General features: G+C 36.9%; 1 protein-coding gene across 1 annotated transcript in view; it reads right to left on the bottom strand.

Annotated features, from left to right (window-relative positions):
- Positions 1–24053, bottom strand: part of ATP11C (ATPase, class VI, type 11C) — a 51554-nt gene that overhangs the window by 10928 nt on the left and 16573 nt on the right. Inside the window, exons 10-16 of the mRNA XM_008584377.1 lie at positions 23663–23808; positions 17171–17230; positions 13411–13538; positions 8887–9022; positions 6684–6749; positions 4418–4521; positions 841–994 (exon numbers count right to left, since the gene is read on the bottom strand). Coding sequence (XP_008582599.1) covers positions 841–994; positions 4418–4521; positions 6684–6749; positions 8887–9022; positions 13411–13538; positions 17171–17230; positions 23663–23808 — 794 coding nt within the window. The remainder of the gene's footprint in view (positions 1–840; positions 995–4417; positions 4522–6683; positions 6750–8886; positions 9023–13410; positions 13539–17170; positions 17231–23662; positions 23809–24053) is intronic.

The raw sequence follows: 24053 nt of genomic DNA, 5'->3' as shown, positions 1-24053 counted from the left end.
AGGGGCTACAAGATGTAGCTGGTGTCAATATGGTACAAACAGGTTTTGTTTAGCAAAATGAGCTAGTGTTGGCAGGAATATGACGTACTTAATTAACCTGTTGTTCAAAATCTGCTAGAAGTTCCACTTTCCAGGCTAATGATCCCCTTGTACTTTAAAGGATTTTTTAGAAATTTTCAAAAGATATCAGACAATGTGATATAGGAAAATAACGTCTCATTCCCACAAGAAATTTACAATTTAAAAGCAAAAATAAAAACACACTCATAAAACAATCTTGAATTTTTACACGTGTGTTCTGGAGGGTAAGGATGTAGAAATCACATCCAGAGAATTATCTTTGGTTCAAATATACTGCTGGACAGACAGGGCTAGAAGCAACACAGAGATTAAGCAGCACTATAATTAAAGGAAGGGGAAAGGTTTGAAAGAGGCAAATTGGGATTATGAACAGAAAAAAAATCTGCAAACAGCCCACAGGGAAATTTCTAAGGATAAAGCTGAAATGTTGGTGTGGAAATTCCTGGTGTGAAAATTCTAGGCTAAATACAAAATAAAATCATTTGTTTCTTTTTAAAATTCCATATGGAGCATATGAGATACTCCATATGGATTGCTAAAGGTCACACAGAACACTATTCAGGGATCTACTTACCACCTGCATTGGATAACGAAGTTTTTATTATACTTTTTATGCAGAAGAGGAAATTAAATGATGAACCTGTAAGGAGGGGTTTAACATGCTGTAACTAGTGGAATTCTCTAAATAAGGTTTTTAGTTCATGGCAGATATCGAAGCCCCTTCCAAAAACTAGGCTATAATATAAACTTAGTTCTTACCCTGGCACTTCTTCTTCTTACATTCTTTAATACTATCCGCAGAATCTCAGGGAAAAGGCTGATAAATATTAGAAGAATTATGGCCAACCACATGGATACAGAAGATAGCATTTGAGCAAATATAAAATACATTCTCTGTTGTTTGAGAAAAGGCCTGGAGTGGAAAGAAAACACATAAAGAAAAAACAAATCAGTTCCTGTTATGTGAAAAGAAGTTTAATAGAAACTGTCTTTTGTGTTTAAAAGGAATCTTCCTTACACGTGTTAATAAAAAATAATTTTCTCTAGAATGTCCCAAAAGTAGTAAACAAATTCCATTTACCAAATGTTTGAAAAAAAAATAAAGGAGAAAAAAGATAATACAGTGCATTTGACTTGCAAACAATCAGGCAATCAACTCTTAGCTGCCAACTTGTGAATATTTATGTGCATTAGAAAACACTAGAGCTTCAAAGATATTCAAGAGAAATGATGGTTCATCTTTATCCTAACAAGTATTTTTTTCTCAGCTGTTTTATTAATGAGGATGAATTTGTGCTCTACATTCAGAAACTTAAGACATTTTAATAACTCTCTCCCCACTCCAAAAATTCCTATGTAAGGATTAAAAAAGGACTGTAGAGCTTATCTCTCTCAAATAGGAGAAATCTACCATATGCATCCACAAATATATATTGAGTAGCAGTGTGTATCAAGTAGGTGGCTAGAGAGCAGACTATTGCTAATAGGATATTAAGCCCTGTAATCCAGAAATCTAGGAAGACACTTCATTCTGAAGTTAGATTTCATTTCAAGTCAGGCACAGAACTGTTAAGTGGCCATTGAGAAGCACAGGTAGTTTCCCTTCCCCTGTCTGAGATGAACTACACAGAGCCTCACTAGACAAACTTATTGTTGTTCTGAGCTGAGGAGGAAGAAGTGGCTGCTCCAGGCCAGGATGCACATCAGACTATCCTAGGCTTAAGAGCTCTAGGGAGACAACTAGTCAGTACCATTTATTAGACCATACATCATACTTGGTATAGATAAACTGGTTTATTATTTAAAAATTAACTTTTGTATCCCCTTATGCAACATGATAAAATCAAGCTTGTGGCTCTGCATACGTGAGGATTAGACTGTGGAATAAAAGTGAGCAGAACAGTGAAGTGCAGAAACACATGAGGCCTGGGCTAAACAGGCTTTCTAGGAAAAGTCTACTACACAGAAAAGACTTTTGCAGAGGTCTACTCCAATCTATTCTGAAGATGACCCTGAATAATTTTCTAGGCAGTTAACTGAGCCATAATAAGGGTCTAGCAGACAACTGACAGCTAGTCATGGGGTGTTTTTTCACACTGTACCCACAATACTCTCTGACTAATACCTCTAGATTTTTTTTTTTTTTTGTCTTTTGTCTTTTTTCCGTGTCCGGCAACGAATCGCAACCCTCAGTGTTGCCCCCGTACCAGACCGGGGACCGGCAACGGGATCGCAACCCTCGGCGTCGCGCCCGCACCTCGCTCAGCCAGTGAGCGGGAACCGGTCTGTATGTGGGATCCGAACCCTCGGCGGGGAGCGCTGCCACGCTTCCCAAGCGGCGCACTTATCCAGTGCGCCACCGGGCCGGCCCTCTAGATTTTTTTTTTAAACCTCAATAGCATCTATGGAGCTTTGCAGAAGGACAGTAAAAAACAAAAGCTATTATTCCTAGATTGTGTTTGGGGTTCAGAAATCATTCTCACTGCCAAACCTGAAAGAGGGCTATGTCTCAATGCCTCGGGGTAGAACATGTTCACAGACATTAGCTGTGACAAGAAATCAGCTGAAGTTTCACACAGTTTCTAGTCACATTTTGCTGGTTGCTTTATGACAAGTTTATTCATGTAGTAGCTCATCTCAGACAGCTCTACTTAAGGACAGTACTTCAGGAAATAAAAAAATAGATTAATATTTCCTTTCTAGTAAGTATCACTAATGAATAGAAACAAGTGTGACAATGTCTTAATCATTTAAGGGATTTACTTTAATAAGAAATAGTCTGTGGGGGCCGGCCCGGTGGCGCACTGCTACAGTGCACCGCTTGGGAGTGTGGTGGCGCTCCCGCCGAGGGTTCGGATCTCACATACAGACCGGCCGCTCACTGGCTGAGCGAGGTGCGGGAGCAACACCGAGGGTTGCGATTCCGTTGCCGGTCCTGGCCCGGTACGGGGACGACACTGAGGGCTGCGATCCGTTGCCAGTCACGAAAAAAGACAAAAAGACAAAAAAAAAAAAGAAATAGTTGTCTGTGGAAGGGGTTAGAAACTTATTTAGTTTGCTAGAAATTTTATTCTTGTGGAAATTTTGCATAATTAGTTGAGATGCTGATTACACAGATTCATACACAGAATTACGGTACTCCAGGCAGACATACAATTGTATATTGCATTTGGTTAATCAACATTGATTCATTTGTATATCATTAAAGAAAACAGACTTCCTTCAGCTTCATTGCTCTCAATCATTACCTACAGAGGTGTCGAATATATGCTATAATTATACTTGGTACCTCTTTAAGTGATTAGATTTTTCATATTTTTATTTCTTAAAGCTTTTATTTAAAAAGCTTTTCAAAACGGTAAGAGTTTCTTCAAATTAAATCTTAAAGAACATAAACATCTCTGATAAAACGAAATGTCTTGTACATAAGATTTTGCTCATAGCAGTGAAAATTCCAGCACTCCTGGAATCTCATTCCATGGCTTACTCTAGCCACATTCTCTGCGGCTGGCATCTCTGGCAGGGGAAGCCATTGATTAATGGAAACAAATTCGACATTTAAAAACAAAATATAGGCTTTGAGGAGTAAGAAAAGGAGATACAAATCTAACTTATTTTCATTCGTGATAGCTCCTCCAATCACAGCTTATGTGTCCCTTACTGGTCTCTTCATCTCCTTAAGGCACAGTACAGTCTATTCATCTCTGTATCCCATAGAGTACCAATCACAAAATGTATTCTGAATAAATACCTATGAAAGCAAGATAACTGAATGAACTTTAAGGTCAAGCTGTAGAGTCTGCTTTCCAGCACCTCAAAACAGTGAGATGGTGATTTCAAGACAGAACCCTATGAGTATTAAGGGCTGTATATCCTATACCCTGAGCACACATGTAATGACATGAATGATAGTTACATACTGTAAAGAGAGAGAATAGGGTCCAAATGGGTAATAATGTATCTATTAGGCCAATATATTATGGTAGAAACATCACAGGATGAATATTTCCACTGGCAATCACATGGGAGGTCATGTTAGAAATTAGTTTCACTTCACAGAGAGAAGTTTACACACTTTCAAATTGAAAAATTTGGATAGAGGTACCAAAGGGAGATCTTTTGAGTAACTTATGCAATCTATACACTTGTATTTGAAATCTTATCTGAAATTAGCAGCATTATCGGCTATAAGTAACCTGCAGTCCATTAATATTAAAGACCTACCATTTTATATAATCAAAGCTTTAAAGGTATAATGAATGTTTACATATACAATGTACATATACATATATCTATTTTTAATTTAAATATTGCTTACAGAGGTACAACTGCTTACCAAATAATTCCTCCCCAGAAGAATGAGAAAAATACATAAAAGGCTAAAGAACCCCAAATCACAAAGTGATTTATCCATGTCCAGAATCGAGTATCCAAGGCGAGCTGAAAAGATACAACAGGAGAGATTTCATGACGGGAACAAATTGCACCAGGCAATACACTATGGTATCTGATAACTTACACACAATATCATAACTGTGGGAAGATCTAGCATGGGCCAGGAATCTAGAGGAGAGTGGAACTAAAAAGAACAGAATCCAGGCTTTAAAAAGAGCTAGAGTGGGAAAGCTAAGCTCTGCCCTAAGGTCTATAAACTCTAGAGCACAAGCATAAGAAGTGTGGCCAAGCCACATAGTTGGTAGGTGTGGGGCTGCAGATGCCTCAGTACGGGGGACGGGCAAGTAATGGAGATATACAGGAGGCTGGAGCCCCAAGTCTTCAGGTAGCGTCAGCCATGGAGATGATGGCAAAAGGAGAAGGCCTAATTGGCAGAGGGAGGTATGCTGAAAAGCAGTAGGAGAGGAAAGGAATAGCTAAGAAAGGTAGACAAAACTATACAAAGGAATCATGAAAGCTCAAACACAACAGACAGGAGTCACTAAATGTAAAGGCAACCAGCTCTACACAGCTAACACAATGTAGCAATGGATCATGGGTCTCAGTTTTGTTACTTGCTGTGACACCAAGGTCCTCAACTCTGTTACAGTTTGTCATTGTTGACACAGCCCAAGGCTGGCCAGTTAGCTCAGTTGTTTAGAGCGCAGCCTTATTAACAACCAAGGTGACTGGTTTGGATCCCTGTACTGGCCAGCTGCCAGAAGAAAAAAAAAAAAGTGCAGCTGAGTCTTGAATGCTGACCCTCCAGGTTGCTAGGGAAAATGTCACACTAATACTCATCTAGAGAGGCAGGAGTTGATGTCTTTTGAGGTACCCTTGAAACACGCTGTGGTAAGGCTGACTTTAACTGTGAAGGGCATCTGGAAGCCCTGGGGCCATATGCAAAGCCAGGAGGAAAAAGGCTGGTAGGATGGGATGGGGTGGGGTGGGGAGGTGGGGAGGCAGCTTCCATTTCAAATCATGATCCTGAGAAACATAATAAATAACAACAACTTGTATTTGTTGTAATGAGCACATTCTATGTGCCAGACACCATTCTAAGTGCTTTATATGTATTTCACTAATTGACTCTTCTTAAAAACCCTAAGAGAGATAGGTGCTACTTTTATCTCCATTTTATAGAAGAGGAGACAGAGGCAGAGAAAAATGAACTCATTTGCCCAAGGACACACAGGTAGTAAGTGGCTAAACTGAGATGAACTGTAACATGTTCTTTTAAAGTCCTAAAATATTACTGAAATAGTAGATGAATAATGCAAACATATATTAGCTCTATTTGGTATGAGAAATGAACCAGGAACAAAAATTTAGAAGAAAAATGATTAGAGAGGTCCTTTGACAATTATACTTCTGAATTCTGGTTCTGACCATTGGACATATTGGAATTCATTTAAAGGTACTCATTCTTGGATCCCACGTGAGGTGTTTATTACTAAAATGGTCAAAAGATTTTGATTACGCTTTCAACTATAAAAAAGTGCCGACTCATAGGCCTCAAAGGTAACATTCAGAGAGGCTTCACATCATTATTACATGGCTGCATGTCAATGCCAATTATTTTGCCAAAATTACCCTTCTTGTAAGTTTTACGTGCTGTATATCTTCATGCATTTCATCACTAATAAGGGTAAATTTCAGTGATGAATACATTTTATAAAATTTCATTACTACCAAGTTCTTTTGCATACAATATTTGGCTCATAGACATCTATTTAACTGTCTTAAGTACCCAAATTTCTTTTAAGCCTAGGTTCTGAAACAGATGTATAATTTTTAAAAAGATTCAAGTACTTAACATAGAAACATACACACACACACACTCACACAGCCTGTTTATATACCACTTACAATGCCTTAAAATAGCAGCAAAAAGGAACAGATTTCCAACGTAAGTACAGTGTTTAAATTATTTTAAAGTAAAACAAAATAGAGATGATAGAGAGTATATCGAAAAACACCTGGATCCCAAATAGTATATGAATGTCCAAATCCCTAGTATCCTACACATTTTAGTAAACCTTTAGACAAAGGCTTGAATGACAACCCATAACAAAAATAAAAATTAGGAGACAAAAGTGATATATTAGGATAAGACCAGAAAATATTACACAAATAGTGTTAGATATTTGAATAAATAAGAATCTAACCTTCAGAGTTACAGTGAATACTAAGACTGTAAAAACAATGGTTCCAAAAGTCCAGTTTCCATATACCTGAAAAACATTTAACAATTACATGTACCATGAATACACAAACCTGCTAAAAAAAAAAAAAAAAAAAAAAAAAAAGCCAAGTTTAAAAGTTTAATCCTGCATGTAAATGCCAAAGATTTTCTTTTATGAATTGTTTATGGAAATAGCTAGTCAATAAGGTCAGGCCACAGAGCTGGATTTTCCTGTGACCCTAAATTTCATGGACAGGTACACCACACCTGTGGTTGGTGGGTTTATTTCCATTATTCCATGCAGCATTGAAAAGGGAACTCACTGGTGTGATAAAGGTAGGAAAAAAAAAAAAAAAACCATTCCAGTAACAGCAATGTTCATCAAACCAAGTCTTTAAATGTTTCATGTTTCTAAAGAGGTTGATATGGGATTTTCCTATAATATCAAACTAAAGCTCTCAAATAAGCAATAACTTGCAGACAGATGGACTCACATTTTTTAAATGAATCAAATTTTTTGGCTGTAAATACTAGAGCTGTCAGCATGTGCACATCAAAAAAGAGATACCACGTATAAATCCAAACGATGGCAATGAATGGCACATATGCTTACCAAACGCTGTCAAGATCTGAATGCATAACATTAAAACAGAAAATGAGATGTAAAAGGTTTTTAAAGAATAAAAACAAAAAATTAAGGTTAACAGAAGCAAAAAAAGGATTCATTCAAATCATACATGGGTGTTACGTTTAGTTGCTGATAGCAGTTCTCACACTTACTGTAATTTTAGCAAACATTTAGAAGCATGGTGACATATACAGTAAAACCTCATTAATTTGGACTTCAATAACTCAAAACAGGTAAGGAATTGGACAGAGGCTGGGCTGATGCTCCTCATGCACCACCTGGAAAGTCTGCTGAGCAAATGATTCATGTCAACAGGATTGCAGAAGAGTATCAGCACATTTTGGAGCAAATTCTTTTTAAGCAGTAGGCAGCTATATACAATTTTTGTGCCAAATAAAAACTGAAAGTCACGGAATAAGTCATAAAGGTGAAGGGACCCAAGGAATCATAAAATCAAATCTACTCTTACTGATGGGCAAAGTTGACTTGGAGAGCTGAGGTGACTTTCCCAAGGACACACAGGATTTAGCAGAACACTCTCCTCGGCAAATGCTACATGTGTCTACTCTAAAGTAGATCTGTATTTCCTCAACAATTATTTTGTAATTAGTAATTTTCATGGATTCATACTAAACTGATTTCTGTTAGTCCAAATTAGAGAGGTCTTGACTGTAGTACCTAATTTCAAAGAATCATTCAAATTCACTGAGCCTGTCACTTCTATAACAGGTGTTAATTGTCTGTGTTCCAGACATAGTCATTGTACTCAGTAAATTCTTTTTGAACCTTCGTTTTGCTTCACATTATGAGTATAAAGAATGAATGACCATAAAGAGGAATCCCAGAAATGGCAAAGGAGCACACAGTGAAAGCAGCATGCAAGGCACTGTGTTGGGTTTCCCATTGTGTGACTGCAGGATGAAGGCCTCACTTGTTCCCTGTCAGTAATTCTCTCCAGGGCAAAATCATCCCAATGCAGCTGCTGACTGATATAGTAACTTGCTGGGAAGGCACTGGCAGGACCAGTGCAGCCTCTCTGGAGAAAACCATGCTCCCATTTGGAAGAGGAAAAGGGAGAGAAGAGAATTCCCTCTTTTCACCTTTTGGGCAAACACTCCAAAGATACAGCAACTATCCCCCTCCTCCCCACTTTAACTCCAAGCATAGAAGGCCACTATGAATAAGAACCGAGCAGGGCCAGACTTTGCTTTAAAAGAGACAAAGTCTTTCTCAGATGAAGTCCTTCTCACATCAAAGTGCAGGGGTCTAAAGTCTGAAGGTCCAGAACTCTCATTCATGTAGTAAAAATTACAACCAAGTTAACCTTCCAGAAGGTTTGCACATAAGCTCTCTAGTTAGCCATGCACATAGGAAGTGATTTCTTACTTCAACATTTCTATTGCTCTAAAGAAGTTGTGAGAACTAAATATTGTATCTTAAGAAAAATAGCTTGCCAAATGATTACAGCTAGCACATGTGTATGACAGATCCAGTTCCTATGTTAAAGAGATAAGCCATGCTTACAATACCAAAATATGTAATGACATGTTCCTTTTACCTTTCCATTTTCTTCTAGGGATGTAGTCTGGAAAAGAAAATAAGTCCCAAAGAAGAACACTGTCCCTTCAAAGGCAGCCAGAAATGTCCAATACAAGAAGGGGCCCAACTGTAGCATGGCATTTCCAGAAATTTTCCTATTGAGAAACGGAGGGGCGGGGAGAGAAACAGGTTAATAAACCTCTGTAGATTGATCACTTACAGATAAAGAGAAATGCCAAAGATAGACATGAGATCTGACCCTGTTGTAATGAAGGGGGCTACCCTTATGGACTGATAGGTTTTAGGTAAAGGGCCAGGCTGAGCTGAAAATTCCTTCATGCAATCAACTCCTGACTGAGGCATTAGATTAAACTGTCAAAAGCTTCTATAATTCTGGTCACTGACAACAATAACATCATCAGTAGCAGCACTCGTTTAATGAGTACTCATTATATGCCAAAAACTGGGTTAAGCATTTTATATACATTAACTAATTTTATCCACTTTAAAAACTACATGAGATAGGTGTTATTATCACTCCTATTTACCTCAGAAAGGTGTAGCATAATGGTTCCCAAACTTCGATGCACATCGGGATCACCTGAGGATCTTTTAAAAATACTGATGCCTGTCTCCCATCCTCATTCTGATATAACTGGCATGAAGTGTAACCTGGGTATCAACGTATTTTTAAACTCCCCAAGTGATTTTAATGTGCAGTACAGTTTGGGAACCACTAGTACAGTAGCATGCCAAAGTTCACTCAGTAAGAGAAATATGCTTGCAACCAAGCTACGAAGTTTTCCAATTACAACTGTTAAAATAATTTTAATCAAGATTTCTTCCTAGGGGGAAAAAAAAATTCTTCCTAGAAATTTATTTTAGGTCTTAGGGTGTCCTTTATATTTTTTCCATTGAGTCCAAATAACATGTTTGAAATTGTGCAATGATGCTTTGATAAATGGCAGGTGGACAGATTAAAAGTTTAAATTTGTCAAAAATAGTACAATCTTACCATAAGTCAAAATGTTAAATAAAGCTACCAATTCTAATGGAGCAGAAGTGCAAAAAAGAAGATGGATTTATGCATGTATTTCTTTTGGCTTCTATTTCAAATTGCTCTTAGCATTTATCAAGCAGTGTCTATCACTCAAATAGCACACCTATTGCTAATACTACCGAATGTCACTGGGCTGTATCGAATAAGAAACACCTTTGTAATGTAAATTTAATCCATTCTTGTTCAGCTCTTATTGAGTACTGTGGGGTTTCCTGAGAACATGGCAATTATGCAACTTTTACCTAGGATTTCCAGGTGTATGCAGGAATCTGAAATTCAGGACATGATGTTTATCATAGAAAAATGGCAGAAGGAGGTAGTTGCCTCCCAGAAACAAGTTCTCCCCTCAGCCACTAAGTCATGTTTTCAAAGCAACTGAGAGCCACAGTGAAGGCATCTCCCTAAAGATCCTTGCAGGGAATGCCCATCAACTGCCAACCAATGTGGCTTTTGCCATTGATTTGGGCTGAGGCAGAGAGGGTAAAAGCAAAAGTGGTTCCTGTTTTTACAGATCACCTGTGGGAGTTACATTATATACAGTGGGAAGAAGGGCAACGGTACCATGGTATGTTTGTTGGATTATAGGTCAGGCTTTCTAGCTGCACTCGGATGAGTAAAGAAGCCCTTGGAAACCCAGAATAGGACAAACACCATGAAGGAGAGCATGAGAGTGAATGAAGATCTGGGGCTGACCAGCAGCACAGGCCTGAGCACCTACATATGATGGCAGGCAGCACTATACCAGAACTCTTCCTTTCACCTTTTAAAGCTGTCAAAGAAACAAACTGTACCTGTTTTCTCTATAGAACTACAGTTTACTTTTTAAATTTCTCTTAAAAATATGAAAATATCCAATTACATCTTGTTTCACATCAAAGCATTTGGAAATGCCCAAGTCACTAAATCCCCGAAGGTGAAATCTATAATATGCTACACAATGCCACTGCTAATGTTAAGTGGCACACTGCAGAGAGAGCCACTACGCATGAAGACGAGGGCTTCATGTTTACAAAGAACAGTCAGACTCACAGAGCAATCTACAATCCAGTAACAGTCTGAGAGCAGTGTCTGATCAGAGTAAGCAATCACTACTTTAAGAGTACAAGATTAAGAAGGAAAGCTGCACATCAGGCTGGACAATAGCCATGCCCTGGCCTTTACTTTTGCACTAGATGTGGCAAGTATACCCTCTACATAAAATTGTTAATAATTCATGACCTGCACCTGCAGTGCAGTAACTAAAACTTGATGGAAACCCTTACAATATTTGGTACTCAACAGCTTTTTTCAGATTTTCAACATTCTTAATTTATAAAACTGTTCAGCACATCTCTGAAGGTATATGGAGGAGGGCATGAGAATAATAAGATTAATAGCTACCATCTATTAAAAACTTACTATGTGTCAGGCAGTTTTTTAAAGAACTTTTAAATGGAGTGACTCAATACTCACAAAACCATTGTCATTAGGTGCTATTATTGTCTATACTGAAGATGAAATTGAGGATCATCTCCGTCAAGTAACCTGCACAAGGTCAAACAGTGAGCAAGTGGCAAAGGCAGGATTTGAGCCCACGAGGTTAGCCTGAGCTCTTGGTGGGACTGAATGGAAGGAATCTCTACTCACTGCTCCTCAACCCCATTTCAACCAGAGCAGCTGCACCACGGGGCTTTACTTTAGTGGTTGTCTGAAGACAACTGCTGTTCAGTGTTTGAAAACCACCAACCTGGGCCGGCCCAGTGGCGCACTGGAGAGTGCGCCACTTGGGAGTGTGGCGGCGCTCCCGCCGAGGGTTCGGATCCCGTGTGGAGGCCGGTTCCCGCTCACTGGCTGAGCGCGGTGCGGGCGCAACACTGAGGGTTGCGATACCGTTGCCGGTCCCTGGTGCGGGTGCGACACCGAGGGTTGCGATCCCGTTTCCGGTCAGTAAAAAAGACAAAAAGGAAAAAAAAAAAGAAAACCACCAACCTGCTGGAAAGAGCGCAGGGCTGGTCATCAGGAAGACTAGATTCTTATCTTTGTTTTTATCTCTGGTTAAACCTGTGTCCTTAGGTAAGTCATTTCTGGGCCCTGGTTCCTCATTTTCAGAAAGAGGGTATAGGAGCTGATGCTCTATGAGATTTCTACCAAGGTTTCTATAATTTCCCTCTAGAGCTAATTATCCCCTTATAACAAATACAGGAATCAGTGAAACATTCTAAACAATGTCATGAGGATGCAATTAGCAAACTAGACTAGGGAAAACTTTACAACTTTACAACATAAATGATCTGGTTTTGTCAACAAACAGATTGCAAAGTTAACCTACAGATTTAAAGAGACTCAAGAAGCACATTAACCAATTGCAATGTATGGACCTTATTTGGATCCTGATGCAAACAAACAGCCATAAGAAAAAAAAATCAGTTGAAATGTGAGTGGATGTCTGATATTAAGGACTTGTTAAGTGATAGAGTACAGTTATTTTTTTAAGTCCTTATCCTTAAGAGACACAAACTGAAATAACTGTTTTATATGTTTGAGATTTACTTCAAAGTAAGTTGATGATAGAGCAGACAGGTTTATTAATGGAACAAGATTGTCAATAAATTGATATTTGCTGAAGATAAGTGAAGACACAGAAGTTCATTATATAAATAATATTCTTTCTACTTTTGCATATGTTTGAAATTTCCCTTAATAAATACTTTAAAATGATTATATACTTTATAAATCTGTAAAATTCTAATAATTACTAAATGTAAATTTTATGAGTCATGCTGGTTAAAGGAATCTCTTAAATTTTTGAATCTTTGTTTCATACAAATAGATCACCTGAGCTTCTCTACTGCACTTGCTATCCACTGTTTAGCAATGTTTATAATCTGCTGTAAATTAATATCTTTATCTTAGCTGTAGGCTTAACTTCTAAAAACACAATTAAATCATAAGTTAAACAACTGGAGCTAGTGCCAAGTCCCCCATCCATAAAGAAAGGGATCCATTTCCAAGTGACACAAAATGAATACAGTGGCTTAACAGGTTAATTATTTTCTTCAACAAAAATAGTTTTAGAATAGGGCTAACAAAGAGGGGTGGCTAATGCCTCAGGTGCAGTTTATAAGAGAAAGGGTAACAATCTCATCAGTTCAATCAGTACAGGCAGGAATCAATATTCGAAACTACCAAAGATCTTTGTGTTTGTTTTTCTTTTTGTAGTTAAAATATTATCTTCCTGTAAGATGCTGGAAGACTATAATAACGTAGGTTCAAGTTTTAGGAATTAGTGATTCTGAACTAAACACGTCACACACATTCAAGTACAGGACCCACATCTAGAAAACATAGCCTTTTCTGGTGAATGGTCTGGCTTTAGTAGCTAAAGTTCCAAACAGAAACAGGTAATCAAACAGGTAGGCAGTTCTGTGTCCTTCCCACATGCAGATGAAATAAAACCCACAACTTTGAAAGTCTAATGGGGTTTTAACTATATGTTCAACTTACATATACAATCGGGGATCTGAGGTCAGAGTGTCAATGTTGATGTGCTGTTCCAGTAGACTGTAGGCCAGGATTGGCAGGGATGTGAAGCAGATATTGTACATTGTAAGGTAAGCGGCATCATACAATGGCTGAAATGACAAACAACAGAGGGAATAAAGAACTGTACTGTAATAATCATCTACAAGATGATATTATGTATTTGGAAAAATCACTAGCTAAAATAAGACAGTTTCCCTTCATACTCTTTGTGATAGCAAAAGAAACATTGTAAATAAGGTCACTCTACCTGATAACTATTAAAAAAACTGACATTTTGTGATGTGTCACATTAATATTCCTTTCCTTTGATAGGATCTTATTCAGAATGTTTACATGCTATAAGTTGTATTTCTAATAGACATTAACTAATAACTTTTCAAAAGATTTTTCAGTAGCTAAAAATTCAGCTATTCAGTAGCTATTTCAACAAAGACCAAATAAGTATAAGTCAGGAATCCTTAGAGAAACTAAATATAGGCAGTAGCAGCCTATGTCACAGTTTTCTCGGTTAATATTGTCCAAGTCCAAATCCCATAGTAAGTCTTTTCTAACTCCCTCTTCCTGAGAGCCCCAGAGTTCCCCATGGTGCGTGTTCTCCCTCCCAGCACTAAGTAAATAAACCTATTTGATCAACTACAAGTGTGTTCCTGGTGGTCTTTGACAATCTTGAGCTCCTAGAGCAGAACTTGGCATAAAAAAACTCAGTAAATACTGAATGAATGAATGAGTACAGATTGGAAGCTACAAAACATTTATTAAAAACATCTGATAACTATAAATCTTCCTTTATTGAAAATATTTAAGGTATTCTATGAAGCTCATTCTGATGAAAGTACTTATTGGGTTTACTATTTATCTACACACTGCTAAATATTGTCATACACCCATTTTTTGTGGCCTGAATAGTAATGCCTCATACTCATATGTATTTTCCACAAATATAAATGTTCCTTGATTAATAAAATATATTTAAGTGTGACACAAATTAACACAATTATGTATTTTCGATCAACAGCTCCTAAAGACAACTAATATCATAATGGAGATCAACACAAAAAGGTTGGGAACTTGAATGGAGCATTAGTTCATTCCTTAGTTGACTTCAGAACATTTATTAAGTACCCACTAAGTGCCAAGTACTGGGGACTGAGATGATTCATCCCCTGTCCACCAAGGAGCTCAAATTCTAGTTGGGAAGGGGGATGCACAAGGAAGTGGGGGAACCCAGAGGAGGGAGGCACAAGTCTGGCCTGCAGTAGAGATGAAGAAAGAGATAATGTGTGCAACATTCTCAATGAAGCTAAAAGGATGGTTCTATGTAGAACATGGAGGTACTTCCCACATACTTTCCATAAACAAAGATTTAAACTCAGCAAAAATATTCCACTGAATTAAAAAGTATGAAAAGAAAAAAAGGTGTTGCATTCCTTTTAATTCTCAAGTCCATGGGACACAACACTACGTTTTCTTTGGAAACTACCCATTTTCATTAACAAGTAAATTTTAAAAAAAGAAAAAAGAACCTCACATTGACTGGTGTGTAATTTAGTCTTGAATTGTATTCAAACAAAAGAAGCATCAATCTACCTTTGTTTCACTATGGTACTTTAAGATTACATGAGAGGTGACTGTAATTCTTAGATGCATAAACAGAGAGGACAGAATATCCCTTAAACAAACAACAGGTTTAGTTGATAACATTACATATTGTTAAACCTGTTACAAATGTTTTCTTTTCATGGAGAAAAAAAAAGACAAGTACTACCCTAGCTTTGCTAAAGAAAGAGTTGCTTTATGCTTAAAGAATCTGAATCCTGGGTTGTATTTCTACATTCTTTACAGCCTACTTTCCAAACTCCAAAGAACCTACCTAACGTGGTTCCGGACTGAAAAAGGCTGACTAGCCATATGTACACTACAGATATTTGCAATAAAGGTTGCTATGTTCAGCACTAGCACAAGGCCAAAGTCAAACTAAAGATTTCACACACCATGTCACCTCCTCAGAGAGACCTTTTTCCAAGCTATACTTTTCCTCTAAGATGTCTACAAAGCTCCTTCCTTCCCTCAACTCCTTTAGGTCTCTGCCCAAATGTGGCCTAATCAGAGAAACCTTTTTAGATCACCTCTAAAAACAGCAGCCCCCAGTGACATTCTACCCCTTTATTATGCTTTTTATCTGTTTATTTTCCATAAGAGCACATCAGTATCCAACATAATATATTTGATGGTTGTCTGTCTCTTCCCCTATCTACTATACCGCAAGTTCCAAGAGGGTAACAGTTTGTTTTGATCACTGCTATATCCTCAGCACTTAACCTGACACAAGGTAGGCACTCAAAAAACACTTGTCAAATGAATGAACCTACCAGTTGAGCAACTGAGGAAACCAAACACCAGCTCCTAAGGAAACCTAAGCAGAGCAAGGACAGTCCAGGGTCTGAATCTCAGCTGGCTTTATAAGAAATAAGCCCTTTCTTGCTTCATACAACTTGTGCTTGGTAAAATGTTTTAAAAGGATAACAAAGCAACAGATTCCTTTCAAAATAAAAACAATGTTTCAACAGATCAAGCCAATTTCCCTTCGGCACTTTACTACAAAACTAGTTAAGTAAAAAAAAAAAAAAAGAAATATTTTTTAATATTTGCATTCATTCAAGGAAGTGAGGAATTAGCAACACTTTGATCAACAGTAATTTGAGTGTTCAAGAAAAGCAGATTGATCAGAATTTACAAAATCTCCATAACTTATACTATCAGTTTTAATACAAGAAGGCTGATGGTACTTCCTACAACTGGAAGATGATTAATTTATAACGTGATCTGCTTAACTGGCACTACCGGGCTAATGACATGGCACTGATAGACAGAATACCAAATGGCAAAGAGGCAAGTTCAAGAGAAAGAGAGCAGTCATTTCCCATTGAGAAGAATGCATTCTCCTGATAACACTGCCAAGGAATTAGAAAAAAATCACTTCCTACCATGAGGAACCAAGAATAATAAAGCTTGCCTTTGAAATTTAGAAACTCAGTGGCAATGTGGTAGCTCAGCTTGGCAAAATCACTGAACTGCTCATAGATTAACTACCAAAATTCTGAGTCACTGGGCTCCTATATTTAGCTATATTTCCACTAGAAGCAACGTAAAATCCATTTCAGTTTTTAAACAAACATGCCTGCCCATCCCACCACTTATGTATGAAGTTAATATATAGCATATTCTTTATGTAAATGTTCAGAAAACAATAGAAGGCAAAACATTTAGAGTTGCTTTACGTAATCCAAGGCTTTACCTAGGAATCACAGCTTCTGGGTTAGCTTAATGATCAATGTGTTTCTATAAAACCAACCTGAGAAACTGCAATGGTATGAGATTTTATTTGATGAAATAAATATTAAACTAGAATATTTTAGGATTATTGGAACACATTTCATACACTGATATAAAGAAAGAAAAACCAAAATACTCATTTCAATGTTATCCAATTACAACAGGATGTACCAAAAGCCTTTCAAAAAGAAAGTAAGAAAAAAATTAGTAAAGCAAAGACAAACATTTGTTATTGTCAAAAACCAGTCCAAGAAGATCAACTGTTGAACCAAAAAAGAAATCCTTTTACTTTGGACAAACCTCTGTAATTCCCATAATCAATACATAAAAAGCAATTTATTAACAGCAAATGTAAACTACATTATAATGAATAACTTGGGAAACAAACCTGTTGTGAGAATCCACAGAAGAACTGGAACAAAAACTGTGGCAAAATGAAACAAAAGTTCTGGAAAAAAAAATTAAAACAAGGGTTAATATTTTCACTTGATAAACTTTCTAAACTAAAATAGGAAAACTATACTCCGAATAGTCTACAGTAAATCCTAAATCCTTCTAATGTCAGAATGCAATAAATTTCTACTCCAGAGATTAAGAAAACAACTCAAAAACAAAGGATTAATTCATATTAAGACTTTTGCCCTACCAAGGCAGAAGAGGACCTCACTTACTTTATGAGAACCTCTTGCTATTCCTCTTGCAGGGAAAAAATGAGCTCATCCAATATGAACACCTAATGATACTATACCTTAAATACCAATTAGGTCTGCAAAATCATCATAAAGTATACTGACATAATGCTGCAAGTGTATATTTTAAAGTCAATTAATGTCAATATATAGGAAATTATTAGGCTGGCTGGTTAGCTCAGTTGGTTAGAGCACAGTGTTTGGATCCCCTTACTGGCCAGCCGCCAAAACAAAAAACAAAAAGGAAATTATTATAGATTATGTTGACAATAAACATAAGGAAATTATTATAGATTAATGCCTTTATTACTGCCTCATCAACAATCAACATATCATTATTGAGCACAAGCTATATGCAAAGATGGCACTGTGAGTGATACCAAAAAAACCAACTTTTCTTTCTTTTAAGGGTCTTATTGTTTAATTGTGGGAATACTAAAAACAAGCAGATAACAAAATACAAGCTGGGAATTCATAAGGCAGTAAAGGTGACTATAAAACACTGAAATTAATGGCTTCAAGGCAAACTACCAGAACTAGTATTTTCAAATGAGTACTGTCCTTCGAGGTAGGCTGTGAGTTTATTCAAGAGCTGCTGCCACTGTTCGTGATGTCTCTGGAATTCTCTTTGGGAAGCATCTTCAAAAGCCCATTTTTTAGCCATGTCAGAAAACCAGTCTCCTTCCTTCTGTCACACATTCTCACTTAGCTAATTCACCAGACTCAACTCTGGGAATCTTGAGACTGCTTTTAAAAATCAAATGCATCCTCCACGGATGAACATCTGCCTTGGCTGAGTATATTTAGATGACTATACTACAGGCTCTGGAGGACATTCCTAAAGAAACGTGCTCTACATGTTTTGAATTACCCCGGCAGCATGAGAATGAATGTCAGAGCTCCCAAGGTCATCACCTGGAAGAGCAACACTCATTTGTAAATATCAGTTCTGGTACGATGCAAAATATCACCAGCAGATTTTGAAAAAATAAGTGTTCTGAGGTTGGAGTAGGCAGAACTAAGTGAGGATAATGAGGGTACTAATAAGAAGGGGGGAGTCCACCTCCCCCACTAGAATGTAAGTTCCATGAAAATAGGGACATTACCTGTCTTGTGCCATGGTGAATACTCAGTGCCTAAAACAGTGCTTGGCACATGGGGTAACACATTCAAAACATATTTATTGACTAGATTGAACAAAGAAGTTAGAACTTGAACTAGATCTTAAAGATAAATAGGATATGTTAAAAGCAGGAACCAAGGTAAAGAAGTATGTATTTTAAAATGTATATGGCAAGACCGGGTCAGACTGTAGGGTGACTTAAAAGCCAGACTAATCCTTAGACAATGGAGAGAAAAGTTTCTAAAGAACAAGTTGAAAAGTGGTGTTTTCTAAACATTAACCTGGATGAATTATGCAAGGAGGATTGAATGCAGAAACAGAAGGCAGGAAGACCTGTCAATGAAGTAATTCAGGAGTGCAGCAATAACACTTTGAAGATGCAATGACACGAAAAGAGGAAGGAAAGACTTCTTAGCTCAGCCAAAGAGGACTGAAAATATTAGAAATCCTCTTGGGACAAAAGATAGCAATAAAAAAGGAATACTGCTAAGTCAGCAACAAAAATGATAATTTTGATAGAGATACTAATGAAGATAGAGGGCATCATCTTCATAAATAATCTTCTATGTTGAAAAGAGAAGACATGTCAATTTCTGACCACTGGTCAACATTTGCCATTTTAATGCTTGTTTTGTTCTCCTTAACAAAGCATCCTTTCCATCTGGTGGCAGTTGCTTGAATTGCAGGCCAAATTCCTAGAGAGGCAAACCAAGCCTCTGAAATAGAGTCAGATTGCTAGGCAGATCTGTATGGCAAATCTTCATGGAATCTCCTACTAGAGAAAGGTTAAGAGAGAATAATCATTCAGTGTAGCTCTGTCACCTCCTAGCTGGGGAGCCAAAGGCAAATTACATCAATCTCTGAGCTCTACTTTTTACATTATTTTAAATGGAGATAATACTACTTGCCTCCTAGAAGGATTATGAGGATTAAATAAAAAAAATAAAGTGCTTCTGTCAACCAGCAAAGTACCTCCTATATACTGGGTTAATCATCATGATCACCATAATCTCCCTCCTACTCATCATCAGTGCTTAGACTGGCTACCAGTTCCAGTTGATACTGGCTGGCAGGATCTTTGCAAATCTGTGAACTGTGGGTTCTCAGTTGTGTGTATGTGTGTACTTTTTTTTTTTTTTTTACAAAATATAAAGTTAATAAGAACTGGTTTGATCACAGACAACTGACCTACAAAAGAAGTCGCTGAGCTTTCCCTCCTGTGAAATATAGGGTATGAAATTCAAATATCATAACTGTTTAAATCATTTAAAACTGGCACGCATACTTGATACTATACCTATAAACTAGAATCTAAATAAGAAATTTGGTAAACTGTATTCCCTGGTAGACAAAAATGGGTATCCAAACTCAGTCTAACATGTACTCTAGTGCTTGGTGGTATAAAAAAACCAAGGTACTGAAGAAATAATCTTGGTATTCAATAATAGGGGCTTGAAATATTACACAATTACTGTATTTTAGAAGAATATTAAACTGGGTGAGAAAAATGCTCACCATATATTATTAAGTGAAAAAGGCAAAGTATAAAACAATATGTATTGTACCAATAGGTACTGAGTTTCTTTTTGGAGTGATGGAAATGTTTTGGAATTAGATAGTGGTGATGGTTGGCCATCACAGTGAATATGCTCAAATTCACTGAATTGTACACTTTCAAATGGTAAATTTTATGTGAATTATCTCACAAAAATTAAAAAAACCCTGTACTGTAGTGTATAAAAATAACATATACATACATTAATATGTACAGACAGAAAATAATCATAATCACATAACAATGTTGCCACTGGTTTTCTAGGTTGGTATGTTTACAGAAAATGACAGATGACTGCAAGAATTTCATTTTAGAAAAGAAACTATGTATAAATTTAAAAGAGGGATTTGAGAAAAGTCACCTTTGCATAATTCCCATCTTGCTTAGAGCATTAGCTCACTAAGTAGCATCCTCAGAAAACTTCATTTTGGTACAGGTCTTTTAGAACCATGCCAATGTTTCACACACTCGAAAAACAAATCAGAATTAGAGGGGGAGGACCCAAATAAAATGCAAATAAAAACATAACTATATTACAATAAATAATCCAACCACACTGGAGTGGTGGAAAAGAAAAAAAAAACAACTTGAGAAGACAGTATTTTGACTATAAACTCTAAAGCTAAAGATAAAAAAAAAGAACTGCATACAACATTGTGACAACATGGATGAACCTGGAAGACATTATGTTAAATAAAACGAGCCAGGCACAGAAAGACAAATGTCACATGACCTCACTTGCATATAGAATCTGAAAGAGTCACAAGAGTCACACTCATAGAAACAGAGAGTAGAACGGTGGTTACCAGAGAGGGTGGATTGGGGAGATATTGGTCAAAGTGTACAAAATTTTAATTAGATAGGAGGAATAAGTTCAAGAGGTCTATTGTACATCTCGGTGACTATAGTTAAAAACAATATATTAGGGCCGGCCCAGTGGCGCACTGGAGAGTGCGCCGCTTGGGAGTGTGGTGGCACTCCCACCGAGGATTCGGATCCCATGTGGAGACTGGTTCCCGCTCACTGGCTGAGCGCGGTGCGGGCGCAACACCGAGGGTTGCGATCCCGTTGCCGGTCCCCGGTGCGGGCGCGACACCGAGGGTTGCGATCCCGTTACCGGTCAGTAAAAAAAAAGACAAAAAGGAAAGGAAAAAAAAAAAAACCACAAAAAAACCCCCAATATATTATATGCTTGAAAACTGTTGAGAGTAGATTTTAAGTGCTCTTACCACACAAAAAATGGCCAAATATGTGAGGTAATACACACATTAGTTTGATTTAGCCATTCCACAATGTATACATATATCAAAACATAATGTTGTATACCATAAATATATACAATTTTTGTCAATTAAAAGAAAAGAACTGAACACAAATACCATACTTAAGTTAGTTTGTTTCTCACAGGAGTATGAGTTAGCAACTCTGAAACTACTTTAAATATCTTCTAGGATTGAGCAAATAAGTACACATACTCTGCATAATGAGAACCAGGTTTCTCACCACTGGACAAAAGGAGTTACAAATAAAGAAGAGCTGGCTGGTAAGCTCACTTGGTTAGAACATGGTGTTATAACACCAAAGTCAAGGGTTTGGATCGCTGTACCAGCCAACCCACACCCCCCCACCCCCCCCGCCCAAAAAGGAAAAGGTTAAAGCTAGAATAAACTCTTCGGTGTTGGACTGGAATCAAAGGTATCAGTACAAACAGAGTTCACATACTGAATTCATAGTGATACCTTTGATTCTGGTCCAACATATGTATGTGTTACACACATATTTATACACAGATATAAATAGATTTTTGGTGTATATCCATATATATTTCCTAGCTCTGTCCACTGAGAAGGCTTAGAACCAACTTCAGCTCAGCAGCAATGAGCACAACTTGCATCCAGATTTTGATTTCTAAATACTATTTGCAAACAAAATAAACCAGTGTTTCCTGGAGAAATGTCTGAATCCAGGGCTGACGCGGGAAATATACAAGATGAGCCTAGAACACCATGTGGTACAGAAAATAAAGAAGTCTTTGAAAAATGATGGGGATATGTTAGAGGGTCACAGGGGCTCCCAATGGCCAAAATAAGACAATTTGAGTATCAAAATAGATAGTGATAGCAATGAATTTTAACTCACAGAATAAAATATCTGTTTTAGTAGCAGAATTCTCTTTTCAAATGAAATTATACAAAGCAAAAATGAGGGGTCTTGAGACCCCCAAAACACCATTTGAATCAAGTTATCAAAGTTAACATTATCACTGAGACCCACAATATATGCCTCCTGATATGATGCACTAAAAAGGTTACAATAATACTTCTGTGGTGTTTGTGCCAAAAAATGCATAACTGGAATCTAATAATAAACAAACATTAGATAAGCCGAAGTAGAGAGACATTCTAAAACTAACTAATCAGTACTCTTAAAAATTGTTATGACCATGAAGACTATCAATGTGCTGATCCTGATAATTATGTTGTGGATTATCTAAGGTATTAACAGTTGACAAAGCTGAGCAAAGAGTATACAAAAATTATTGCACTGATTTTGCAACTTCTTTAAAGTCTGAAATTATTTCAAAATGAAAAGCCAAAAAAATTTTTAAAACACTATCAAACAAAAACACAGGAGAGAAGATCCAAGTTCTGGCCCATATCAGCTTAAAATTATCTATAAACTTTAGACCAATTATTTCACCTTCATGTATGCTAGTTCAACATGCATAAAATTAGTGGCCTAAACTACATTCATGGATTCCAAATTGTGCTCTGAGGAACTTCTGGGGCAGGACAGATCCCATCACCTTTCTTTCAGTTAATGCAATCCTGCTTTTATCTGTGCAATTTCATTTGAACAGAGGATTCTGCTACTAAAAAAAGTAGTTTGAAACACTGTTCAGCATAGAAAGGGAACCAACTATTCATACATGTATGAAGATCAAAAACATTATACTAAGTGAAATAGGCCATACACAAAACAGTATATATGATTCTATCTATATGAAGTTCTGGAACAGGCAAAACTAATGTGTATATTACATATATTACACTTATATCTATATATTCTACATCATATATATCACTATGTATGGTACAGTAATAGAAATCAGATTAGTTGTTGTCTGGGGGAGGAGTAGAGGACAATGACTGGGAAAGAACACGTGAGAATTTTCTGTGGTGATGGAAATGTTTTTTTTTTTTTTTTTTGATTGGAGTGGTGATTACATGGATGTATACATTTGTCATAATTCATGAAACTGTACATTTTTAATGGATATCGGTTATTGCATTTAATTTATACTTCAATAAAGTTGACTTAGACTCATCTCAAATTTCTGGCACCAAGAGGAATTTCTGGCTTCTGATTCATTAAACAGACCACCTCTGCTTTGTTGACTGAAAATTTCAGTAAAAAGACAGCAAAAGAATCATGGAAAAAAGGAAAAAACCATGACCAAGCTGAGCCAATGCTGGATTAAACAATTTAAATTACAAATATCTTATCACATACCTTATAGAAGAAATACTGTACAAGGTGTGCTATTCTCACGTAATATAGATGTCCGTGAGCCAACAACAGTTTCTTTAAATGTTTAAACTTTGGAACAGAATAATCGCTATTCCTAGCTGCTTGGCGACCTTCTTTGCCTTTAATACCTAAAAAGAGAATATCTCTAAAGGGTGAGTATTTTATAGAATAAGCAACCCCTTGATTTATTTCTATGTTTTCAAATTGCTTAAACATAGTTCAATTGTAGTTTAGCTTTGCTTTTTTTTTTTTTTTTAACCAAAAAGGACTTTCTTTAACAGTGACATTGAGACTTACCAAATAAAAGTAAAACTAAGTTTAATTGGTAACTACCTATTTCTAACAATATAAAACAATTAAATAAAATCAGAAT

This window comes from Galeopterus variegatus, unplaced genomic scaffold (genome assembly GCF_000696425.1).
Source record: "Galeopterus variegatus unplaced genomic scaffold, G_variegatus-3.0.2 Scaffold3252, whole genome shotgun sequence".
Lineage (NCBI taxonomy): Eukaryota > Metazoa > Chordata > Mammalia > Dermoptera > Cynocephalidae > Galeopterus > Galeopterus variegatus.
This window is presented reverse-complemented; position numbering and strand designations above follow the sequence as displayed.